At 37.6% G+C, this 21177-nt stretch overlaps 1 protein-coding gene across 1 annotated transcript in view; it reads right to left on the bottom strand.

Annotated features, from left to right (window-relative positions):
• Positions 1 to 21177, bottom strand: part of LOC129242573 (putative mediator of RNA polymerase II transcription subunit 26) — a 63028-nt gene that overhangs the window by 37105 nt on the left and 4746 nt on the right. Inside the window, exon 3 of the mRNA XM_054879299.1 lies at positions 9411 to 9489. Coding sequence (XP_054735274.1) covers positions 9411 to 9489 — 79 coding nt within the window. The remainder of the gene's footprint in view (positions 1 to 9410; positions 9490 to 21177) is intronic.

Genomic DNA, 21177 nt, shown 5'->3' on the forward strand with positions numbered 1-21177 from the left:
TCTATGGATAAAATACCGTAAATTTGGTGTAAGTGTTTACAGATCGATATGTTTTAATCTCCTGTTTGAATTGCCCTTCACAAATGTCCAAAAAAATATACATTCAGCCCTATCATAGAATCCGTCATAGACTGGTTTTCGTAGAAACTAAGAAATTGCAAACATACAATTCGAATAGCTCCGAACGTACATTCGAAATTCGCAGAGTAGCATTCACCGAATACAAATCAAATTTTAGAGTTTCGTACAATTTTTCTGCGACGACGTTAGACTAAAGGACAAAAATTATTATAGAACGAATAATAAGAAGAGGATTTAAAAGGAAACAAATAAAAAAGTGTAAAATGTGAGTCTATATTAACTAAACTATAAATAAAAAGAAATTTTTGAAGTATGTATATGTGTTTTTATGTAATTTCCACAGGTGTAAAGTTGTAACAACACGGTAGAAGTATGCCTCTTTGTTGGAGCTAATAAAGGAGAAATCAATTATGCCATTGATCCTGTAGTAGCCCTTCCGGTTGTAGTAGAGGAATTTTTCTGTAGTGGGGAAATAATTTTTATGTGCGTCCCGTCTACACACAAATGATGCCAGGAAATCCATATTTTTAATAGAATTCCGTCTTGTTTCACGGTTTCCCTTGGCGCTCATGTCGAGATTTACTCACTGAGGACACAATCGTATTTGTAGTGAGACCAATACGTCTTTTAGTACATAGCTAAATGTCGAGTGCCCCTTTGCACGTTGAAATCTTTGCCAACTCCGTGCTGATAGTCTCCCTCCTCAAGAAACCGTAAAACAGAGGATAGTCGGAGAACTGGAGTTATGGACGACGACCTTGCTGAGCTTGCGCTGCCTTCAATGAAACTCAAAACGTATGTAAATGCAGCTTTATTTAACCCTTTCGCTACTGCTGGGACACTGATATCCCACAGCATCATCCTGAAACTTGCAATTTTCATAGGGAACTCATCCAAAATGTGTCAATGAGTAGCTGCGAACAATACTTACAATTTACCGTTATCTGCATTCCACACTGTTTAAATCGTGCTTAGTTTTGATCAGTTGTTTGTGAGCAGTCGCTAATATTGCATCAAATTTACGTGTAATTTTGGTGAAATAATACGTATTTTTATAAGAAGTGTTGATTTTTCTAGAGAAAAACATTGCCCTTTTACTGGTAAGTACAAATATATATTTTAATAAGAGTTTTGTGAAAAATATTTAGCGAAAATTAATTTTGGGATGCATGTGTCCCAGCAGGGCTTTATATAGGGACATATATGTCCCAGCAGTACGTTGTACATTATGTATCACACAGCTAATTTTTTTATTTTTGCAACCTCGTAGACACCAAAAATGTCGAAATTAAATCGCGATCAAATTAGTGCATTACTTCAAGAAGATAATGATGAATCCATGGAACCAGGAACTGATTTTAGTGACAAAAGTGATGATATTTATAGTCCTGAGTTAGATAAAACCACTGGCAATGACGATTATTCCAGCGATTCAGAGGAGACCGGATTAAGTGACGAGAATGGTGGCATAGACGATCAACCTGCACGAGGTGAGGAAGACTCAGGCACGGTTATTTGGAGCACACCGAATGAGTCATTTGTTTCGAGAAAATCGGTTAGTAACCACCGCGAATGCAAAATTGCAGTAAATATTGGGCGCCACTCAACCCCCTACGAAATTTTTCGCAAATTGTTTCCAAGAAGCATGTCTTTGTACATTGCCCAATGTACTAATGAGAGGCTCAGGAAAATACACATAACGGAGCGAAACAAAAAAAACTTCTTCAGGCGGACTCCGGTGAAATTGATATATTACGAGTACTTGGATGCATGTTTGTCATGTCGTATAAGCATGAGGCAGAGTTTCCATGCCCTGACATCGTAAAGACGTACCGCGCAATAATGAGCGGTGTGGACTTGACAGATCAAATGTCGGGATTGTATGATATAAACAGAAAATCAAATAAATGGTGGAAAAAAGCATGGTGGCATGATGATGGCTGCTGTAAACACTTGGGTTATATGTTCGGAGCTGAATAGGAAGAAACCTGCCTTCTTACCAGTGCTAGTCGAGATTGCTGAGTCGCCAATTGAAAAAGGAAAGGAAGCTACCACATATAAACGATCCCGTCGGTCTGGAAGATCATCGAATAGGTACAAATCAATGACAAATGTGGGGGATAATTTACCCATAGAGCAGTCTAAAAGACGTCGGTGCGTAGCATGCGCCAATCGAAAAGTCGCGAAAAAACTAAAATTATTTGCCGGGCTTGTAATTTGCCATTCTGTATACAATGTTTTGCTTCATCACATTCATAAAATAAATAAAAGTGCAAATCATGTGTTATTACCAAAAAAATGTTTCTACTTTCTAGGTGAAGTTTGTACCCTGTTGGGGCAAATATATCCCATTTTTAAATACTGTTGGGACACATATGTCCCACCTCAAAATACCGTTATCTACATAAGTTACAAGCTTCATCTAGTTTCTACGCACATAAAGTACCAATGGGTATCCAAAAACTCAAAAATAAAGTTTGAGCAAATCCCCTGCAAAAGTCGGAGCGAAAGGGTTAACCGGTCATTTTTGATAAACCTATTTTAAACCTAATTTAAGTAAACTTTTTATTTAACAAAAAGGCAAGCACTTACAATCGAGAGGGTTGCTGGCATCTATCAATATTTTTTGCTCAATTATGAGACTCCGTTTATTTCTCTCTTCCTCCATTAAAACAACCGCATATGCCAACGAATACATTTTAATATGAAAATTCAGCTAGCTTAACAAATAACTTAAAGATTAATTGCCAAATTGTCTTCTTTATATTGAGGTGAGCTGTTGTCGAAATATTAAAATTTGACATTTGAGTTTGGCAGCACGTATTCTATGATAGGGCCGACTATGTTTTATCTAAACAAACATTCTAACTATTTTTATAGGAAACCCTTGAGCACTCCAAAATTTAAGAAAGTGTATAAATTAAAAAATTAAAAAAAAATGATGAATGTGTGTCTCTCTTTTATGTAAAAAACATAGAAAAATAAGTGCATATCTCGCTATTTCGGGTCATCCTAATACATACATACAAACATACATACATACAAACATATGTGCACATTCAGCTATGCAAGTATTGTACATGATGACCCCTTGTATTGCTCGAACCAAAAAAGTTGCCAACAAACTGCGACAAATTTCCGACAGTCACAGCCAGCCGCCAAGCGCCCACAAGCTGCATAAAACAAAGAATTGCCCGGCTGAGGCAAACGAAAAGGACATTCAAGTGATGAATTGTTTGTTGTTATTTATAGAACGTAACCGCACCAAGCCAAGTGGCGCAGAGAGAGTGCATACAAACAAAGTTGGATAAATTATATAAATTGTGAAATGCCTTTCCATTTTCTGTGCTTTCTGGTTGGAATTTAATTTTTGTAGTAAATTTTGCATAAACGAACAAATAGAAGCGCCACATAGCAGAGTAAAGGCAAACATGTAAACGGTTTAATGATATGTAAATGTTTATTTCCATTAGTAGGAGAGTGGCACCGCATGAGAGTGGAAGAATCGATGCACACAAATACTTAATACTTAATAATAAAAAACCAAATAACTGGGTAAACGATGGAAAAGTGACCATCGAAAATTGTTAAATGACGCGATTTTGAAACTCATTTGTAAAAATTTGTCAAAATAAATCAATGAAACCGAAGGGCAGCTAGAAAGAAAAATTTAATTAAAATGGACATTGAAGCATGAATTCGTGTATTAATTCACTTGAGCCAAAATTCTCAGTCCTCCCCCTTTGCGTCATTTTCCTAATTTTATATATAATATATGTATACATATATAGGTGTTTTATGTGCATGTTTGTTTTTGTATTATTTATTTTACCAACATATTTACTTTCAATTGGCTTGGCGTGAGACGGGCATGAAAAGGGACACATGTTTACAATTCGTGCGTCATTAATAAATTTCAATGCCAATACTTGAGCAACGCAATCAATCATTTCTGAAGGAAAGCTATTAAATTGGCAGAAGGTACACACCTTTGAGCTCATGTCTATACTATGGGAGTAGTTATTACTCATGCGAAGTAATGTTAAACATGACAAGTACAGACGTGCTTACTTTTATGGGATAATAAGGGGAAATATCAAGGCGGAAAACAATTGCAATCTAGAATAAAGAAATGGTAATTTTGCTGGGTGCATTCATTTATTTTTTCTATATTTTTTCGCCATGAGTTTATGTTTAGTGTGTTACATAACTTTATTACAAAGACATATTTTTAGTCATTATACATTTAATTATTTTTAGGTCTATTTACAAATACATAGCATCTGCTTATTAAGGAATGCTCGACATTTTTTTTGGGAAGAATACAGCCAAAACCGCCAGAAAAAAATACCTAAAATCAACGAAATTTTTTAACCACTTCAAACCTTTACTTTCAAAAATTCAACGGGTTACAAAACTGCATACTCGAAATTCTTTATATACATACTGATTAAAATGTTTCAAATTTCGATGAAAATTTGTTGAATTTTTTTAATTTTTATTTTCAGAAAAAAATACTAATTTAAATGAGAAATTAATAAGTAATCAAAATCTTGTGAATACGTCGTTGTGCTAAAGTTATTTAAAGCAGAGTTGGCGCGAGGCTACCATTCGGAAGTGCGGGGGTTCGAATTTCCGCGCATGAAACAGCAAAATGAAAAAGTTGTTGCTAATAGCGGTCGTCTCCCGGCAGGCAATGGCAAACCTCCGCGTGTATTTCTGCCATGAAAAAGCTTCTCATAAGAAATATCTGCCGTTCGGAGGCGACTTGAAACTATAGGTCCCTTCATTTGTGGAATAGCATCAAGACGCACGCCACCAATAGTAGGAGAGCCAAATGCTGCCTATGTACTGATGCTAATCGCAGCTAGACAAAGCATATGCCTAGCTCGGGAAAATGCCCGATGACAAAAGAACATGCCAAGATATGATTATACTTCAAGCAAACATGTACAGGAGTAAAAATGCAGACCTGCTAAAGGAGGTTTTTGGAAAAGGAGTTCAAGCAGTATTGATAAGCGAATTGATATGCTCAATCCGAGAAGGTTTGGATCGAAGACGAGTCGGGAACTGCCTTCTTCTGGCTGCCTAGGGGCACAAATTTCGTAATAACCTCGAAAGGATGAGGCGATGGTTTCGTCTACGTTCAAAACAGCCAATTCACAATGATAAGCTGTTTCCTTACACCGAACGACAATATAGATGAATTCACCCGGAAACTGGAAAGTATTGAAGGCAAAGCCCTTAGTTTAGAGGGACGATTAATAATAGCGGGAGACGTCAACTCAAAAGCAACCGAATGGGGCTCGGCGACAACGAACTCCAGAGGTAGACGAGTGCTGGACATGGCAGCCAGACTAGGTTTAGTGGTGCTCAACACAGGAACGACTACGTAGCGAAAGCCAGGTTGCGAAGGCACCACACCCGACATAACCCTAGCATCGAAAAGTATAGTCACCTTTACTAAAGACTGGAAGATTACAATAGAAGTGAGGAGCTCGGCCAAACACGTAGCATAAGTGTACGCGCCAATTATTCACTTTATTTTGCAGGGTCGTCAGATAATCAGTTTTTATGTACAAGTATTTCCATTTATCTAAACGAGCATATAATAAAACTAGCGTACCCTCGGCCGCTTCGCTAGGCGATAAATTCAATGATTTGCTGAAAGAGAATAAAAAAACAAAGCAAATTCTTTGATACAATTTCATTCGAACTTTATTGTAACACTTTTTGGTAGACAACGTTTTTGGTTTTCCATCTTTCGCGTAAATGAATGATGACGATGGTTTGCCTACTCGTGAGCAAGCTACATACAATTGTCCATGAGAAAAAATTGGGTATTCTAAATTAATACCGCACATTTGTAGAGACTGTCCTTGCGCCTTATTAATTCTCATAGCGAAGGCAAGGCAAATAGGGAACTGCAAACGTTTGAAATCGAATGGTAAATCCGTCGGAATCAGTGGAATTCTGGGTATCAAAACGTCTTCTCCTTTGTACTTTCCTTTCAAAATTGTTGCACCGATAACGTTACCCATTAGCTTCTTCACAGTGAGTCTGGTACCGTTGCAAAGTCGTGGCACATTACTGTTGCGCAGCATAATAATCGATGCTCCAATTTTTTTTTATGAGGTGGTAGGCCCGGCAAATCGAGTGAGTTTAAGAATTCAGTTGGATAATTTACGACATCATCTTGATCAGTAATACTGTCCATTGACTTATATGCAACTATTTCACCAGGTATTTGATTCAAAATAGCTGCATTTATATCATTGACGTATTTATTTTCCCCAGCTAAAATTGCTCTTTCACTGAGCCAATTATGGTTTTTGAATTGTTGAACTATGTTTGGAAATACACTCTGTATCAATGCCTCTTTAGACTGTGCAAAAGTGCAGAAATTGTTAGGTCATTCAATTTCGTTAAATTTGATGTTACAAATGTGTTTAGTTCATTACAATCATAATGGTATTAACGCTCCAGTTCTCGATTGAGAACTTCGGATTGTGTTTTCGTTTAGTGATGAACAATTTCCGTCTTTGGCTCGTTGTTTGTTGAATTTTCGTCTGAAACAACAATCACATTGTCCTCATCGATCTCAATTCCCATGTCTTCAAACACGCTCATATCGTTGGAGTTATCTGAATTTTGTGTATTCATGTGTTCATCCTCTTCGGTAAATAAATCCACGACTTTATTTAAATCTGCCATTCCGAAAATGTAATGTTATTTTTTTCAATTCGTATCAAACCGAGAACAATGTATTCTATTGTAATCTTATCGATGTGAATACCCAAAGAAAACTGTCAACACACAAGGCCTATAGATTTACCAGGTCTGCTTGAAACTGCAAAAACAAATTTTTTCTGCCACATCACATAGAGAAATGTATGTATAAAGTGGTATGCGTTGGTGTGCGGTATTCGTAAACAAACCGTTTGAACATTTCCCTTGTTCTTCCAAAATGTATATCTCGTTTGACGTAAACCCAACAACAACTTGTGTCAAATTCTCTGACAGCCGAATAACTGTTTCTTGTCTGCAAACCTTGGTAAATCTATTATCCTTGATAAACACACTTGTTGCTCTCACAAATGAACTGCACAAAAAACATAAATCAGTAGTTCGGTGTTCGTGTATGTGTACTGAAGCATTTCTCTTCATAAAGAGCGTACAAACCTCTGTCTTCATGCTTACTCTCCGTCGAAAAATTTGGAGCTTAGCAACTCGACACAAATCGTTTCACAATAACAAAAAATTCGTATATTTATTCCAAAAAAGTTGTGCACATAAAATTAATGTTAATTCGAAACTTAATCTAAGAAGTTCTGCGGCAATTTTCACTGAAAACACAATTTGTACAATATTTTGAATTTTTCTTTTTTTTTTATTATATGAAGAAAATATTTAAAAAAAATTTTTTTGTGCTAAAAACCTTCCCCTAGTGGATCCCTATAATATGAAAAAAAGAACGAATAAAATTGGCCTCGTATCGGCCCAAAAAAATACGTACAAACGAACATCATTTCATTTTTATATATATAGATTTGCAAATATTTGGAACGAAAATTTCGAGTTTACGCCAAAAAAGTGCCATTTATTCCAATTTGCATTTCCTAAATTTGCAGTAAATCACTTTTTACAGAACTCAAATAGATAGACTTGAAATTTTGTGTTAAATAAATATTATATGGCTGCAAGTGAAAAAATTTCAAGCTAGAACAAAAAAATTGTAGTCGGAAAGAGTTATAAATAAGGATAGTATAAATAAAATAATGGCTGTCCTTCCTTCCGAAATCCTTCCATGGGCTTTAGTCAAATTTTTGGCAACGCTATAGTTTTTGTTTTGTAGCGGGTGTTTTTAAGAGCTTGAGAACTTAAAATGATAACACAAAACGATACAGGGTTTGATTGACAAGTAATGAGCCTTACTTTTTTTAAGCAGTTTTATTCAACATTTTGGCTTATACAACTAATATTCTTCAAAATAGGGCCCTTGAGCGTCAATACATCACCGGTGGCGGTTTTTCCACTGTAGGAAACATTTTTTAAACTCATCCGCCGGAATCGCGTTCAATTCGGCTGTCAGAGTTTTTTGGATCGTCTCGATGGAGTCGAAACACCTCTCCTTCAGCTTTCTTTTCAGGCGCGGAAACAAAAAGAAGTCCGGAGGTGACAGGTCTGGGATGTAGGTATGGTGGGAACCCCCATCTTGGCCAATGCAGAGGTGCAGAGGAAGGCGGTATGCGCCGGCACATTGTCGTGATGAAGGGTCCAATTGTTGACGAGGTCGGGCCGAACCCGGGCGACGCGGTTTTTCAGCCGAAGGAGCACTTCTTTGTAAAATGCCGCGTTTACAGTGCTTCCTGGAGGTACAAACTCCTTGTGGACGATGCCTCGAGAGTCGAAAAAGACAACGATCGCTGCATTTTCGCCACTGCAAAATCCTAACACACTTTTAAAACAGCTTTCACGCGCGGAACGATGTTGACTGCACCGCTGTTGCCAGCGAACTGGGACCGGTTTCTAGTGGAAGGGGAAGGTCCAACGATCATTTTTTCCCACCAGTCGATTCGGTTGATCGCTTAGCAGACGCTCCGCGCAGGAAGGTTCATTACTTTTCAATCAAACCCTGTATATATTGTTGGAACGACTTTTGTTTTATTACAATCTGGTAGATAGTTTCATGGCATTTATTTTTTGAATATGCTATCCAACATAGGTCTGCCGCGGTTAAGAGTTGCTACTAAGGTTTTATTGTTTGCATATCAACACCAGCTTTTGATCAGGAATAATTTTCTTAAAGAAATCATAAAGCTATTGACCGTATTGTGTTATATATTTGTATTAAAAAAAATTAATGAAACCATAAAAAATACGGGAAAAAGCGGGAGATCCTGGCCGAAATACACGTACGAAGCGTTTTTTTTCTTATCAAAAATTATTTTCCCTTAGACATGAAAACCCTAACTATTTGGTTGGCAATTAAGTAATTCCGGACATTTTTTTTGAAAATCAAGGACAATTTTTTCATAGAACTAATTAACTTTATTCTGTAATGTATTGTCCATTTTGATCAATGAGCTTTTGCCATCTTTCAGGCAGCATCATAATCCCACGTTCATAAAACTTCTGGTTTTATTAGCAAAAAACAGAATCAGGCACGATTTGACATCAAAATCATTATTGAAATTATTACCATTCAAGGAGTTTTTTAAAGATCGAAACAAAAAGACTCTATGGTGGATGTGGCAAAACATCCCAAACAAGCTCCAATGATTTTTGCCGAGTGGCCAAAGATGAAAAAAAATATTTTTTTAGCTTACCAATCATTTCCTGTTTTGGAGACATTCTGTCGCTTTCTTCCGATCTGGTGTGGCTTGGGCTCAGCAACCATATTAACATCTGCAAGAAAAAAATAAAATAAATAAAAATCACTTAAGGAATAGTTCGTTGATTGTGTTACATTTTTATAAAAATATCTAGAAAAAATTATAAACATTGTCTATCAACATAAAGTACTTAAAATCCAATTTAAAAAGAAAAAAGCTTTTTTCAATATGCTTACAGAGGCAGAAAATTTAGATTGTACCCAAAATGTCTCCTTAACCATTTCTTGTTTGATTAACTTTCAACTATTTTATTCCACAAAGGTAAATTAAGCGCAGCTCCACTAAACATTTCTTCGGCATCCATTATTTTTAACTAAGAAAGTACTGTAAGGTCTCGTTTTCTGTGGACTATTTTTATACGGTCTTGAAGTTATGCGGTTTATATTTCATTCAAATTTTAATTACTGCTTACATTGTCACAAAAGAAAGAGAATGAAGTTTGTGGAAATAAATCGCCTTTACCGCAAATATATACTGCAGTCTTCGACAAATACTTGGAACCACTTTGCAAACGGTGCAAACCATTATCAGTTAGCGATAACGATTAAATATGTAAAACTAAGTTTGAATACAAGTTTAGTTGCAGATTTTATATGAATTTCTATCGCACTTCGGAAGTAATTTATTACGCAGCCTATTTCTTTTAATTTCTGCAAACTTTTTTATGCTGTTTTAAATTAATTTTAACTCGTTGCTTAGGTTTTATGGGATTTTAGGAGATTACGAAACGTATCCCTGCTTTTTCAAGGCAAGTAAAGTCTTTATAATGCGAATTTTTTATATGCGCTTTTCTGTATAATGTATCCACAGCATACAACGAGACCTTACAATACTTTAATAATACGCACATCATCGCGCTGAAAATCAGACATATCTGGTTAAACAAAGGTATATAAATGAATGGACTTTACTCAGAAATTTACTCATCTCTAAGCCGCCTACAGTAATCGTTATGCTGTGCTAACGACGAGTGAACCAATGTTTATTAATTTTCTTAATAATGTACATACTTATATTTTGTTTTGTGCACGGAGGAAGCATCAAAACTCTAAAGCCGTCAGTGTGGGACTTTCACCCGCGGTAGACTTCCTCCTCCTACCGTCAAATTGCCGACCCTCCCGGTAATACTTTTAAGTATTTCATTCAAGCACTAGTCTCAATATCCGTTACTGTACTGATGCAATACATCGAAGGTAGCATCTGATTGTTACCACCCACTGTTTACGTCATTAGATGAGAGAGCCACCCTTCTCAGTCATAGGTAGGCACTTCGCAATAGCAGCAAATATGCAAAAAATATAATTTTTCACTGATATTGCAATTTGGTTTGCATTACCAGTCAACTTTTACTGATTACTGAAAAAAATTTTAGCAAAAATATTTTTTTACTGATAGCTGAAAAAAAACTGCAGAATAAATACTTTTTACTGATTACTGGAAAAACAGCAGTAAAAATATTGATGATATTAACTTTCAGTATATAAAAAATATTTTTTTTACTGGCTACCGGAAAAAATTCTAGCAAAAATATTATTTTTTTACTGATTACTAAACCAAATTGCAGTAAAATATTTTTTTACTGATTACTGAAAAAAGAAATTCCAGTGAACATATTTTTGAGTAATAATTATTAAAAAAAATGGTGGCAAAAATATTTTTTTACTGCTTACTAAAAAAATGACTGTTAAATATTTTTTTACCGATTACTGAAAAAAATTGCAGTAAAATATTTTTTTACCGATTACTGAAAAAAATTGTAGCAAAAATATTTTTTTACTGCTTAATAAAAAAAATGCTGTCAAGATGTTTTTTTACTACCTACTGAAAAAAAATGCAGTAAAAATATTGATAATAACTTTAATTATCAGTGAAATATTTACTATTTATTGGTAGTTAAAATGTAATGCACTCTCATCAGTGAAATTCAAACATTTATATACTCAACAAATATTTTTAGTATTAGCTTATCGTCTTTTTTTAGAAAAAGAAAAAAAGTATAAGCATGGCTCACTAAACACAAAAGAGTCAGAACTTAAAGCCGAAAATATTCAGCAAAGATTCAAATAAAAACTATGCGGAAATATATTTAGTATTAAGAACTGATTGAAATCATCAATAAAGAAAATGCAAATGCGTGAAGTATAATCTTGAAACAAATTTTTATTATGACTATGATGTGACTATGATATATTATATTAGATATAAACTATGAATTTATATGCAGAAAACCCCGATTAAAAATCTTGAGCTCTGACTCTTTGCATTTCATGTGCGATATAACAAAATCATAACCTCATAACTGTAACTGTCGTTCAATCCAAACAAAATAATTGCATAAAGAGGTAAAGAGATTTGGCAAGTACATCTTGATTCAGTCTCAAGCTTGGGATGCTATTTAGCCGCTATTTCTGTCCCGCTGAACCCGCAACAGCACAAACAGAAGATGAAGTAAAAAAAGTGATCGACGCTTATGTGGTGAAGTATGGACGGAACGAAGAAAAATAATTATTTTCTAAAAACAATTTTTAAATCTAGCTCAAGATATGTATACTGAAGCAAAAAAAAAAAAACAAAACAACAGCAACTCCCATCATGCAGAACACAATAATTTGTCTTAATAAACGTCGCAGCAGATTTTTCAAACCATTCACCATTTGCCACTGCTCGTTTCCTAACTGCTATGGTTGACTTTCAAAAATATCCAAAAACATATTTACACTCATCCATAACTACTGAAAAGGGTGTGACAACCGCAGAATCTGGGAAAATTACATTCGCTCGAAGTTACTCCATGCTACGACATGCCACTCATCATAATTCATAGCGGCTGCAGACCGTTGCCATCACACCACCAACACCATTTTTTAGGACTGTGTTTACAGACGCTGCCACTAGTTGAAAAGGGACGGGCGCACACATCACAACTTACATAGGAAACGGCGTAAATTTTGAAAATTTTTTTCAGCTTTTTTGTTTTGTCTTTCCTCTGAACCCTGAACACCCTCATCCATTATCAATCTCACTTCGCAAGTAGCTGATCCACCTTCTCTGTGCTTTTCCTTCTTCCTCGTTTTCCTCTTCTTCCTCTTGTTCTTCTTCTGATACTGGCAACTACAAGCACAAATTATCAGTATGGCTGTTGAGCAGTCTGGCGCTGAGAAATGTTACCCCCTCCGCCCACACAATCACAGCTTAGAGGGGGGAAAAATTTGCGCGCGTCTGTCTGCTAGCTATAATTAAGATTAAGGATAAGAAATAAGAAGGATTTCCGTACGACTTTAAGAGCTAAGCAGCAAAGCGGTTTAAATGTGCCGGATGGTGTATATGTTGGTGTGATGACTTTTTCAATTGTTGTTGTTGGTGGTGGTATTTTTCTTCGGTGCTTTGTATAATCTCTGTTTGTGGTAGAAGACTGAAGTGGCGTTTGGGAAAATGGAGAAATTTTAAGAAATTGAAGTTGTTCAATTACACTCCTTTTCTCTAGTTTATTGTCTTTATTAGTTGAGTGAGCGCGTAAATGGAGCGTGTCAACTAAAGTTGTTTAAAGTGTTTCGATGCCACGAGTGAGTAAATTAGAGGCTAAGCGCAGCTCAATAAAAAAATTTGAGATTTGTAATGCAACAGTTGATAATATTTTTCTTCTTCATAACAAATGTAGATCCGAGGTTAGATAAATAAGTATCTGAATATTGAAATAAGGCGCAGTATATCATTTAATTGATAGAACATAAATGAACTTTTCATTCGACCCAAATCATTTACCGCCGAACCAGGTCTTTGTGTTATATCGTCATAAGAAATGGCGAGGGTGCATCCCAATATGTAATTTTGATGAAAGATAAAATTTTCAGGCCTCAGCTCGGCTTTGAGTCGATCCCTCAACTCTTCATAGTACACGCCGGTGATTGCTCAACCTTCTTCATGGCAATTGTTGACAGGCTCACAACCCGACAATCTTCTGCTTAGATTCATCATGAGAAGTACACTGCCTCATCAAGTGTTCTTTGTTACCTTCTTATTGTGATAAATCCACGTTTCATCCACGGTTGGATCAAAAACACCTTATGGTGTAGGAGCAGGAGTAGTGGAACCCGGAATCCATAAATCATTCACTCTCACCAGGGACACCACCATCTTCCAAGCGGAATTATACGCAATAATAGAAGCAGCAAATATCATGCAACGTAGAAACCACAAGAGAGTAAATATTAGAATACTCTCGGACAGCCAATCACTTCTGCTTTAGATAGCTATACCTACAACTCAAAAGCTCTCTTAGAATGCCACAAGACACTCAATAATCTGGCATCCAAAAAAAATGTCTCATTAATTTGGGTACCAGGACATGAGGGATATGACGGCAACGAAAAGGCAGACTTTGAAGCCAAAAAAGGGGCTGATGTAAATTTCAGCCTAAACAGCTTAAAACAAAAAGTAAAATACTGGGCCAAAACTCTAATAAATCAGCATTGGAACAACGTAGAGGGTCTTAGACACTCCAAAAAGTTCCTAAGTTTCAATGCTAAAAGAGCTAACATGGCCCTCACTTTAAACAAAAAGAGCATTCGCACTCTCACAGGCGCCCTCACGGGTCATTTCACCTGCAACAAACACTTACACAAATTAGGCATAACTAACACCAGCACCTGCAGATTTTTCTGCGAAGATGAGGAGTCTATAGAACATCTCATCATCGAATGTCCGGGGTTGGCGCATAGAAGGAAAAAGTTTTTAAACAAGTTCATGCTTATAGATGAAGACCTACAATCACTCCCCCAGAAGAGCTAATACAATTCATAAGCATACTTAACAGTCAATAGACAGCATAGGGTGCACAATAGATTAATATGGTCGCAGTGGTAAAGGCCCATACCTTAACCCTTTACTACCATTAACCATTCATCCATGGTTATGAAATGGTAAAAAAACTAGTTCGCATGCGATTGGACATCGTAAAATACACATTTCAAGGTTTCAAACAATTGCCTTTGTTTTCATATCTGCAAAACTGACATCACTGGTCCGCATAATAAGCATCTTCATATTTCATACCGGTACTCGGTTGTTTGACCGAACTCTTTCTCCAATTAGTATTGATGGTTTCCCACTAATGGAGTGACCTACAGTTTTACGCCATCCCCAAGGGGCAGAAGATTTTTATGAGGAGGTTTGTCATTGCCAGGTAAGTGGTGGAAAGAAAAAGAAAAGAAAAAAAAAAAGAAAAAATCTTCTATATCGTTTTTGGCTTTTCTTGCATAAGGCGAGTTTCGATTCTGGGCACCATCGAATGGTTAGGTTAGGTTAGATTAATAAATAGATCTCACATAGACCACAAGGGTCCGTAGTGTTACCAGTGTTGTTGGAACCGTGTTGAAAATAGTTCGTTATACAGAGATGTTCGACATAGACAGAGGCATAGTTCATGCCTTCAGAGATAAAAAGTATACCGATCCCAGGCAGGTGTAACGAGTTCTGCTTAAAGCAGGGCAACGGCATAAGTTCCACGTGTAGTTCTAAACCAATGCCATTTTAGCTGCATGATATGGAGTAAGACAATGTCCCGTCAATGCACCAACCCATTTTTCCTTACTTTAAGTTGGTTGTTGGCCACAGAGACATACCAGGGAACTGTAGGGCTGAGCAACTTGTATGCCAAACATTAATAATTTTATGGGAGTACCTCTCGCAACATGTAAGTTTCTTGCACTTGCTAAGCACTGATCAATTCTGTAAATCCAATATGGATTTGTGCCAATACCTGTGTAATTGCTAAGCAAACATGGCCAGGGCTAAATCTACGAGTATCCTAGAATATTATAAAATTGAGTAGACTTCAAATTAGGACCTTAGTACGGGCCCCCATCGAACATTGCCTCATAGGAAATCACGCTAGGAGATTAGGAGTTTACATGCATGATTCCTGTCGTAGCAAAAGGAATCAGGAGGAATTGGAAACAATTCAACTTCTTTTTTGCACATGCCCGGCTCTAGCCAGAAGCAGGAACCGATATTTATGATCCCACTCCTTAATGGATATAGATAATCTATACATTTTAGGTATCAACAACCTTTTTTGCTTTTTCCAAAGGTCAGACTGGTTAAATCTGGAAGGAGAAATGTAGCCCAGCCTAACTGCAACTCACTACGGATCCATTTCGTGATCTAAGTGGCATCGCTGTACCTATGTGCGATGCGGCTCCCAAACCTAACCTAACCTAAGTTGGTTGTTTTTGTGTTCGCAAATTCGTAGCAGTATTTTGGCAATCCTGTGGGAGGTCGAGGCTTCCCATATTGGCTGTGCTTCCATAGTTGGTTGCTCATCTAGTTCCGTCTTCAAAACTGAGCGTGAGGGATATATGTTCGACGTACTCATTCTACTCAAGCGGGTGCTTGTCTTAGCAAACTCTTCAACTCTCTCATTTCCCTCTTTTCCGTTGTATTCTGCTACATCTGATACATTCATTATTGCTTGAACAGCAGCTTGACTATCCATGAAAATATTTGTGCAAGTGTCGAGTCGCGAATTCAGCTGATTTGGTTACAGCATAGATCTCACCTTGAAATATACTACAGTAATTAGGAAGCCTTTTGGAGATCAAACTGCGGGCAGAATACAGCCGGCACAGAAATTGTAGGTATAGTAATCGGATTCCAAACCCTTGCCAGCCATTCTGTTCTATTACAAAACCAGGCCTATTGCCAAAGTTTACTTGTGGAATAACGTAGTCCGGTGTTCCGTTTATATCCTGTATGTTACGGTGATCAAAGGCCTTGTGAGAATTTTCCAGCCATCATCCAACCGAATGGTAGCCACGCACAAATCCGTGATGCGACGGCTACGATCTGATTACCTTGGAATCCATCATTTCTGGTGGTATGTCCTCTATTGGGCAAACATAACATATGGCATAACATACAGTGATAGTGTTTGTATCCACACGATGGAGAAGAGCCTACATGTTACTTCTTCTGAGCTTCTGTTTGGTTTGCATGATTCGAGTTACCGCTTCTCTGAAAGCAGCAACAGTTTAGTAATGATCAACCGACTTTGTCTATATTTTTTTATTGTAGGATGCTTTGAAAAGCAATGGAATTGCAAACAAATTTTTGCGTGAGATGTGGTGAGGAGCAGGAAGCTGAAAGGTAATGAGATTGCATAACAGTTTGTCAAAACGAAAATATGCTAATTTGAAGTCAAGAGATTGTTTTTATTTTATCCACCACTCGCTAAGTGGTTGGTGGATCGAAAGCAGGTAGTCTTAAATTTGCCAGCGTAATTCACTTTTTTATTGACCTAATTTGCCAGCTTTCTAGGACTTATTGACCCACCCTCGTATGCTTTTTTCCGCCATAATTGAATTCCATAAAATACTCAACCAAACGTCCACGGAGCTACTGTTTTTCAGTTTCAAGTTAAGAACGCCACTGCCACTGTCACTTCCACTGCCAATGTCAGTGCCAATTTTCAATTTCCACAGGTGGTTACTGCCGCCAGAGAAAGGTGGGAAACGTGGGAGTGAGATGTCTCTCCGAGCAGTAGCAATGATACAGTGGCAAGCGAACGAAAAAAATATGCTTCCTTACATACCAAAAGTAAACACATACAGATGCATGTCAACACATACGTACGTCTGTGTGTGCTACTGTTAAGTGCATTAAGATGTTCTCACTGAAATCGCATATTTTCTGCATTGTTGAAAATAAATTTTCACCTCTACACATGGGGCGCACATATATGCATGTATGTGTGTATTCATGTATAAGTGCAAGTGATGTGCTCCAAGTAAAAGTGCGCGCTGGCAGGAAGTAACGCACTTAGTAACCAAACCAGCCGACTGCATTCATTCATTGCAACACTTACACGCGCAGCCACTGGCGAGCATACATACATATACAAATACAAATACGTGTCCGCTTACAAGCGCAAAGGTAAAAATACGCATATGCAACTCCATGATTTTTCCATATCCTTGCCGTGCCTCTTTTACACTTACTTACTTGTGTACATATATCCGCACACACACTTACATACACATACATACATATGTGTGAATGGAAATGTATGACGTTTTTAAACGCTAATGAAATCGGTGTATGCACAGATATGAATTGCTTACCTTCACCATCACGGAACAACAAAAAAACAACAGCTCTCACGTAGTGAAATTTCATTAAGTGCACATTACTGCGTCGCTTAAGTGCTGCAGTGCTTCAAAATATGCTGCGAAAGGGTCGTAGAGCAATTGATAAGATTTTTTTTGTTTTTTTTTTTTGCAATACGAGAAAAGGAAAAAATTAAGCCAGTTTAAGAGGAAATCACTTTAGCTTGAACTTAAATACTGGCCTCTTTATTGAATTTCAATTTTTTACACTTCACGGCAGATTCAACGCTAAGGCATGAAACTGCATGTCAGTCCTTTTTCAAGAGTGGACAAGGGTTTCTTTATACTTGATTTTTCTCACGCTTACCAAGCAACAAGAACCACATCAAATACTTTCACAGGTGAAGTTTTTAAATGTAAACACATGTCGTGATCTAATGGCGGTTTCTAATTCGCCGCCAACGTGTTGGCCTAACAACTCATCGTTCCATCGCCTCAAAAACTCAAACAGCCGCCTTATGGTATGCTGTCATGGTCCAAGACTCTGCGCCAAATTATAGACGCTTTTGATTTGTCACTTCTCTGCTCGCTATCTCTGGGCTCTGACGCTATATTACTTGACGAAAAAATTGCATAAGTAGGGGTGCCTACAACTTTATACAGGTTACAACGATCTTCGTTTAGGATGTTTAATCCGGTAGAGAGCAAAAGGACTTAAGATTCTGTGTCGCTAATTGACCATAGCGAGGTAATGACGAAAGTACAGGTGTGTGAAGGGCTGCTATAAAGGAAAAATTCATAAGCTATTGAATTATTTGTGAGCGACCACTCTACAGTATGCCACGTGTGCGAAACCCACTGTGGGGGAAATGGTTGAAGTACCAATCTGACACTCCTGATAATAGGCACTGTTTTATAACTTTCCAGGTATAGCTGCAGTTTAAAAATCTGGAGAGATTCGGGAAAATATGAAGAGCTGGATCCGAAATCAAGAGGAATTAATGGTAATAACCGAAAGGCAGACCACTAAAATAGGCAGAGCACATGCTGGAAAAGATAATGTGCCAAAACCTGGCACCAAAACCGAAATATGGTCACGCGAATATAATAAGACTGACGATTAGAACCTGACCTCACTTTACGCCAGTATCTCGGCAAATAGAAGATGTGGGCTTAAAATTTCTGATGATATAAATAACAGCCTTTATATGGTCTAGAAAGATCCAGACAAAAATTCAAAATGCGAGCCACTTCGTTTTCGGGCGTAAGATTAAGTCACTACGGAATGATATTGGTGGGTTCAGTTACTATGGAACGTGATTTTTCATCATAAACTCATGCGCAATGTATGAGAAGTGGGCTTCGATGAGTTCGGGCCGCACACGGTAAGTGTTTAACTTCAGGCGATCCAGACACATCACAACACATGAAATTGTCCAGTCACTGTCTGTCTAGTAGGAACATACTTACGATGAAAGATGAGACGAATGTCAAAAAAAATTACTAAATTATCAATGTCTATCAGATTTTCGAGAATCTTTTGCCAAACTGCACAAAAAATTGTATCTCAGTACGCTGCTATTTTTATGACACCACTAAAAAAAACTGCTTTCGAAAGGCTGAAACTGAAGAAAAGTTCCTTCTTTCTAGCCATGTAATGTAATCAATGTAATGCTATGGGCGTTCTCCCTTCGCCCTCTACTGCCTACAAGCTCAGTTTCATTAATAAATCTAAGATTGAGCTGGGTTGTGCTGAGCGTACGTAACTATCATATATGCCAGACATACCAGGCCGAGATCTTTACATCTTCCTCCCACTATGGCATCATATTCGGGAAGCAAGCGTAGTGGTGTTTCTGGAGATAGTTCACAGAAGTCGTTGGATCAATATCCCGAACATACTGAGTCTGTACGAGTTTTACGAGATGTTTAATTCTCCTCTGATTACATCCTCCTTTCTTAGCGAAGCCTCACAGTTTGGTACCACCTTACGTGCCAGCCTTGCTCTTCGTCTCTGAGCTCTTCGCTGATGGTATGTTGTTCTGTGGCAAGGACGCTTTCTGATCCTATTGGCTTCCGCTGCCCCGCTCCCGAATTTGTGCTTATGTTCAGATACCCATATGGGTCGAATGCGATTGCTCCCCGCTAATAAATTTTAGACTATTGAGAAATTTAACTCAAAGATTGGCTATGAGTATAGCCTGACTGTCGCTCAAAATGGCAACCAGCCAATTCCTTTTTTTAGATTGATCTCTGCGCACAGATGGCATAGAAGACATACAAACATGTGTAAGTAAGCTTATGAATGCAGCATTTGCTCGAATTATATCCAAATTCTCTAAACTTAATTGCCACACCTCGTAAGCGATACTTTCTTTTTAGCCTAACTACAGCTCGAATCCTCGAGCTGTAAACAACACCCACTAATATCACTAACCATTGATAGAAATTATAGTTCAAACTTCAATCTACAATTTTAATAAACCTTTGAGTGAAAAATTTCGCCAAACAAAACTTTAAAAAACACTTACTTCCGGATGTCATCAAACATGGAGTGAAAGAAACGCCAAAAGCAGTTTTTCGCTTTCAGCAAACGAAGCATAGGCAGACAGGTGGGGAATAAAGATACTTCAGCGCCTTCAAAATGCAAAGAACGTGCATTAGGGCGGTCGGCATCGTTGCTATTTGAATCTTCTATAAAATTATAGGTAAGATAAAAGGTTCATTAGAACACAGCTGTAAAAAAAATAACAAGCCAACCAAATTTTAAAACGAGCTGTCTTTAATTAATACAAAGTTATTATGAAGCGGCCGCCGCTGGATGCGTGACTACCATTCGGAATTCAGAAAGAATGTAGGTTTGGCTATCGTTTCTGAAACCAAGACTCGGTGGGCGGTTAATAGTTTCAGACCTTATAAATCACCTGATACCGATGGTATTGCTCCAGTAGAGCTTCAGCGAATGCTTGATCCGGTGATATCGTAGCTTCTGGTCATTTATCACGCTGTCATATACCCCTGATAAGTGGGGAAAACCCAATATAGTTTTCGCATATCTTTCCGACGGACTTTAGACCAATGAGCTTATCATCCTTCCTTCTACAAACCCTAATCGATCGTTTGAACGATCTTCACACAAAAGGTTGCTTGAACAGAAGCAACTTCTCGGCAGCTCAGCATACTTACAAACACTAAGGGTAGGTCAACGAATACTGCCTTGCGCCCACTTTTGGGTACTATTGAGAAATCTTTCTTAAAGCAGCATACCTAGGCATTGAAGGTGCATTTACTAATACTTATCCAGAGAAAATACTCTTGGCTCTTTGTTAGGTTGCAGTTAATTGTCAACTAGACAATTAGTATGTACATAGTTAGTCGGAAAATAATTTCGAAATTTGGTGCTTCTTGCACCGCTCGCACAGTCTTGAGAGGAACTCCTCAACGAGGCTTTCTTTCTCCTCCTCACCGTGGAAACTGGTTGTCAACAATCTGCTTTTGAAGCTCGGTAGTCGGGGCTGTAAAGTACAGGTAATTGCTTGTGCAGACGACATGGTTGTTGCCTCATGTGCCGCTCGTAATAAGCTGTCTAAATGGGCTAT

The sequence above is a fragment of the Anastrepha obliqua genome, chromosome 3, assembly GCF_027943255.1.
Source record: "Anastrepha obliqua isolate idAnaObli1 chromosome 3, idAnaObli1_1.0, whole genome shotgun sequence".
NCBI lineage: Eukaryota > Metazoa > Arthropoda > Insecta > Diptera > Tephritidae > Anastrepha > Anastrepha obliqua.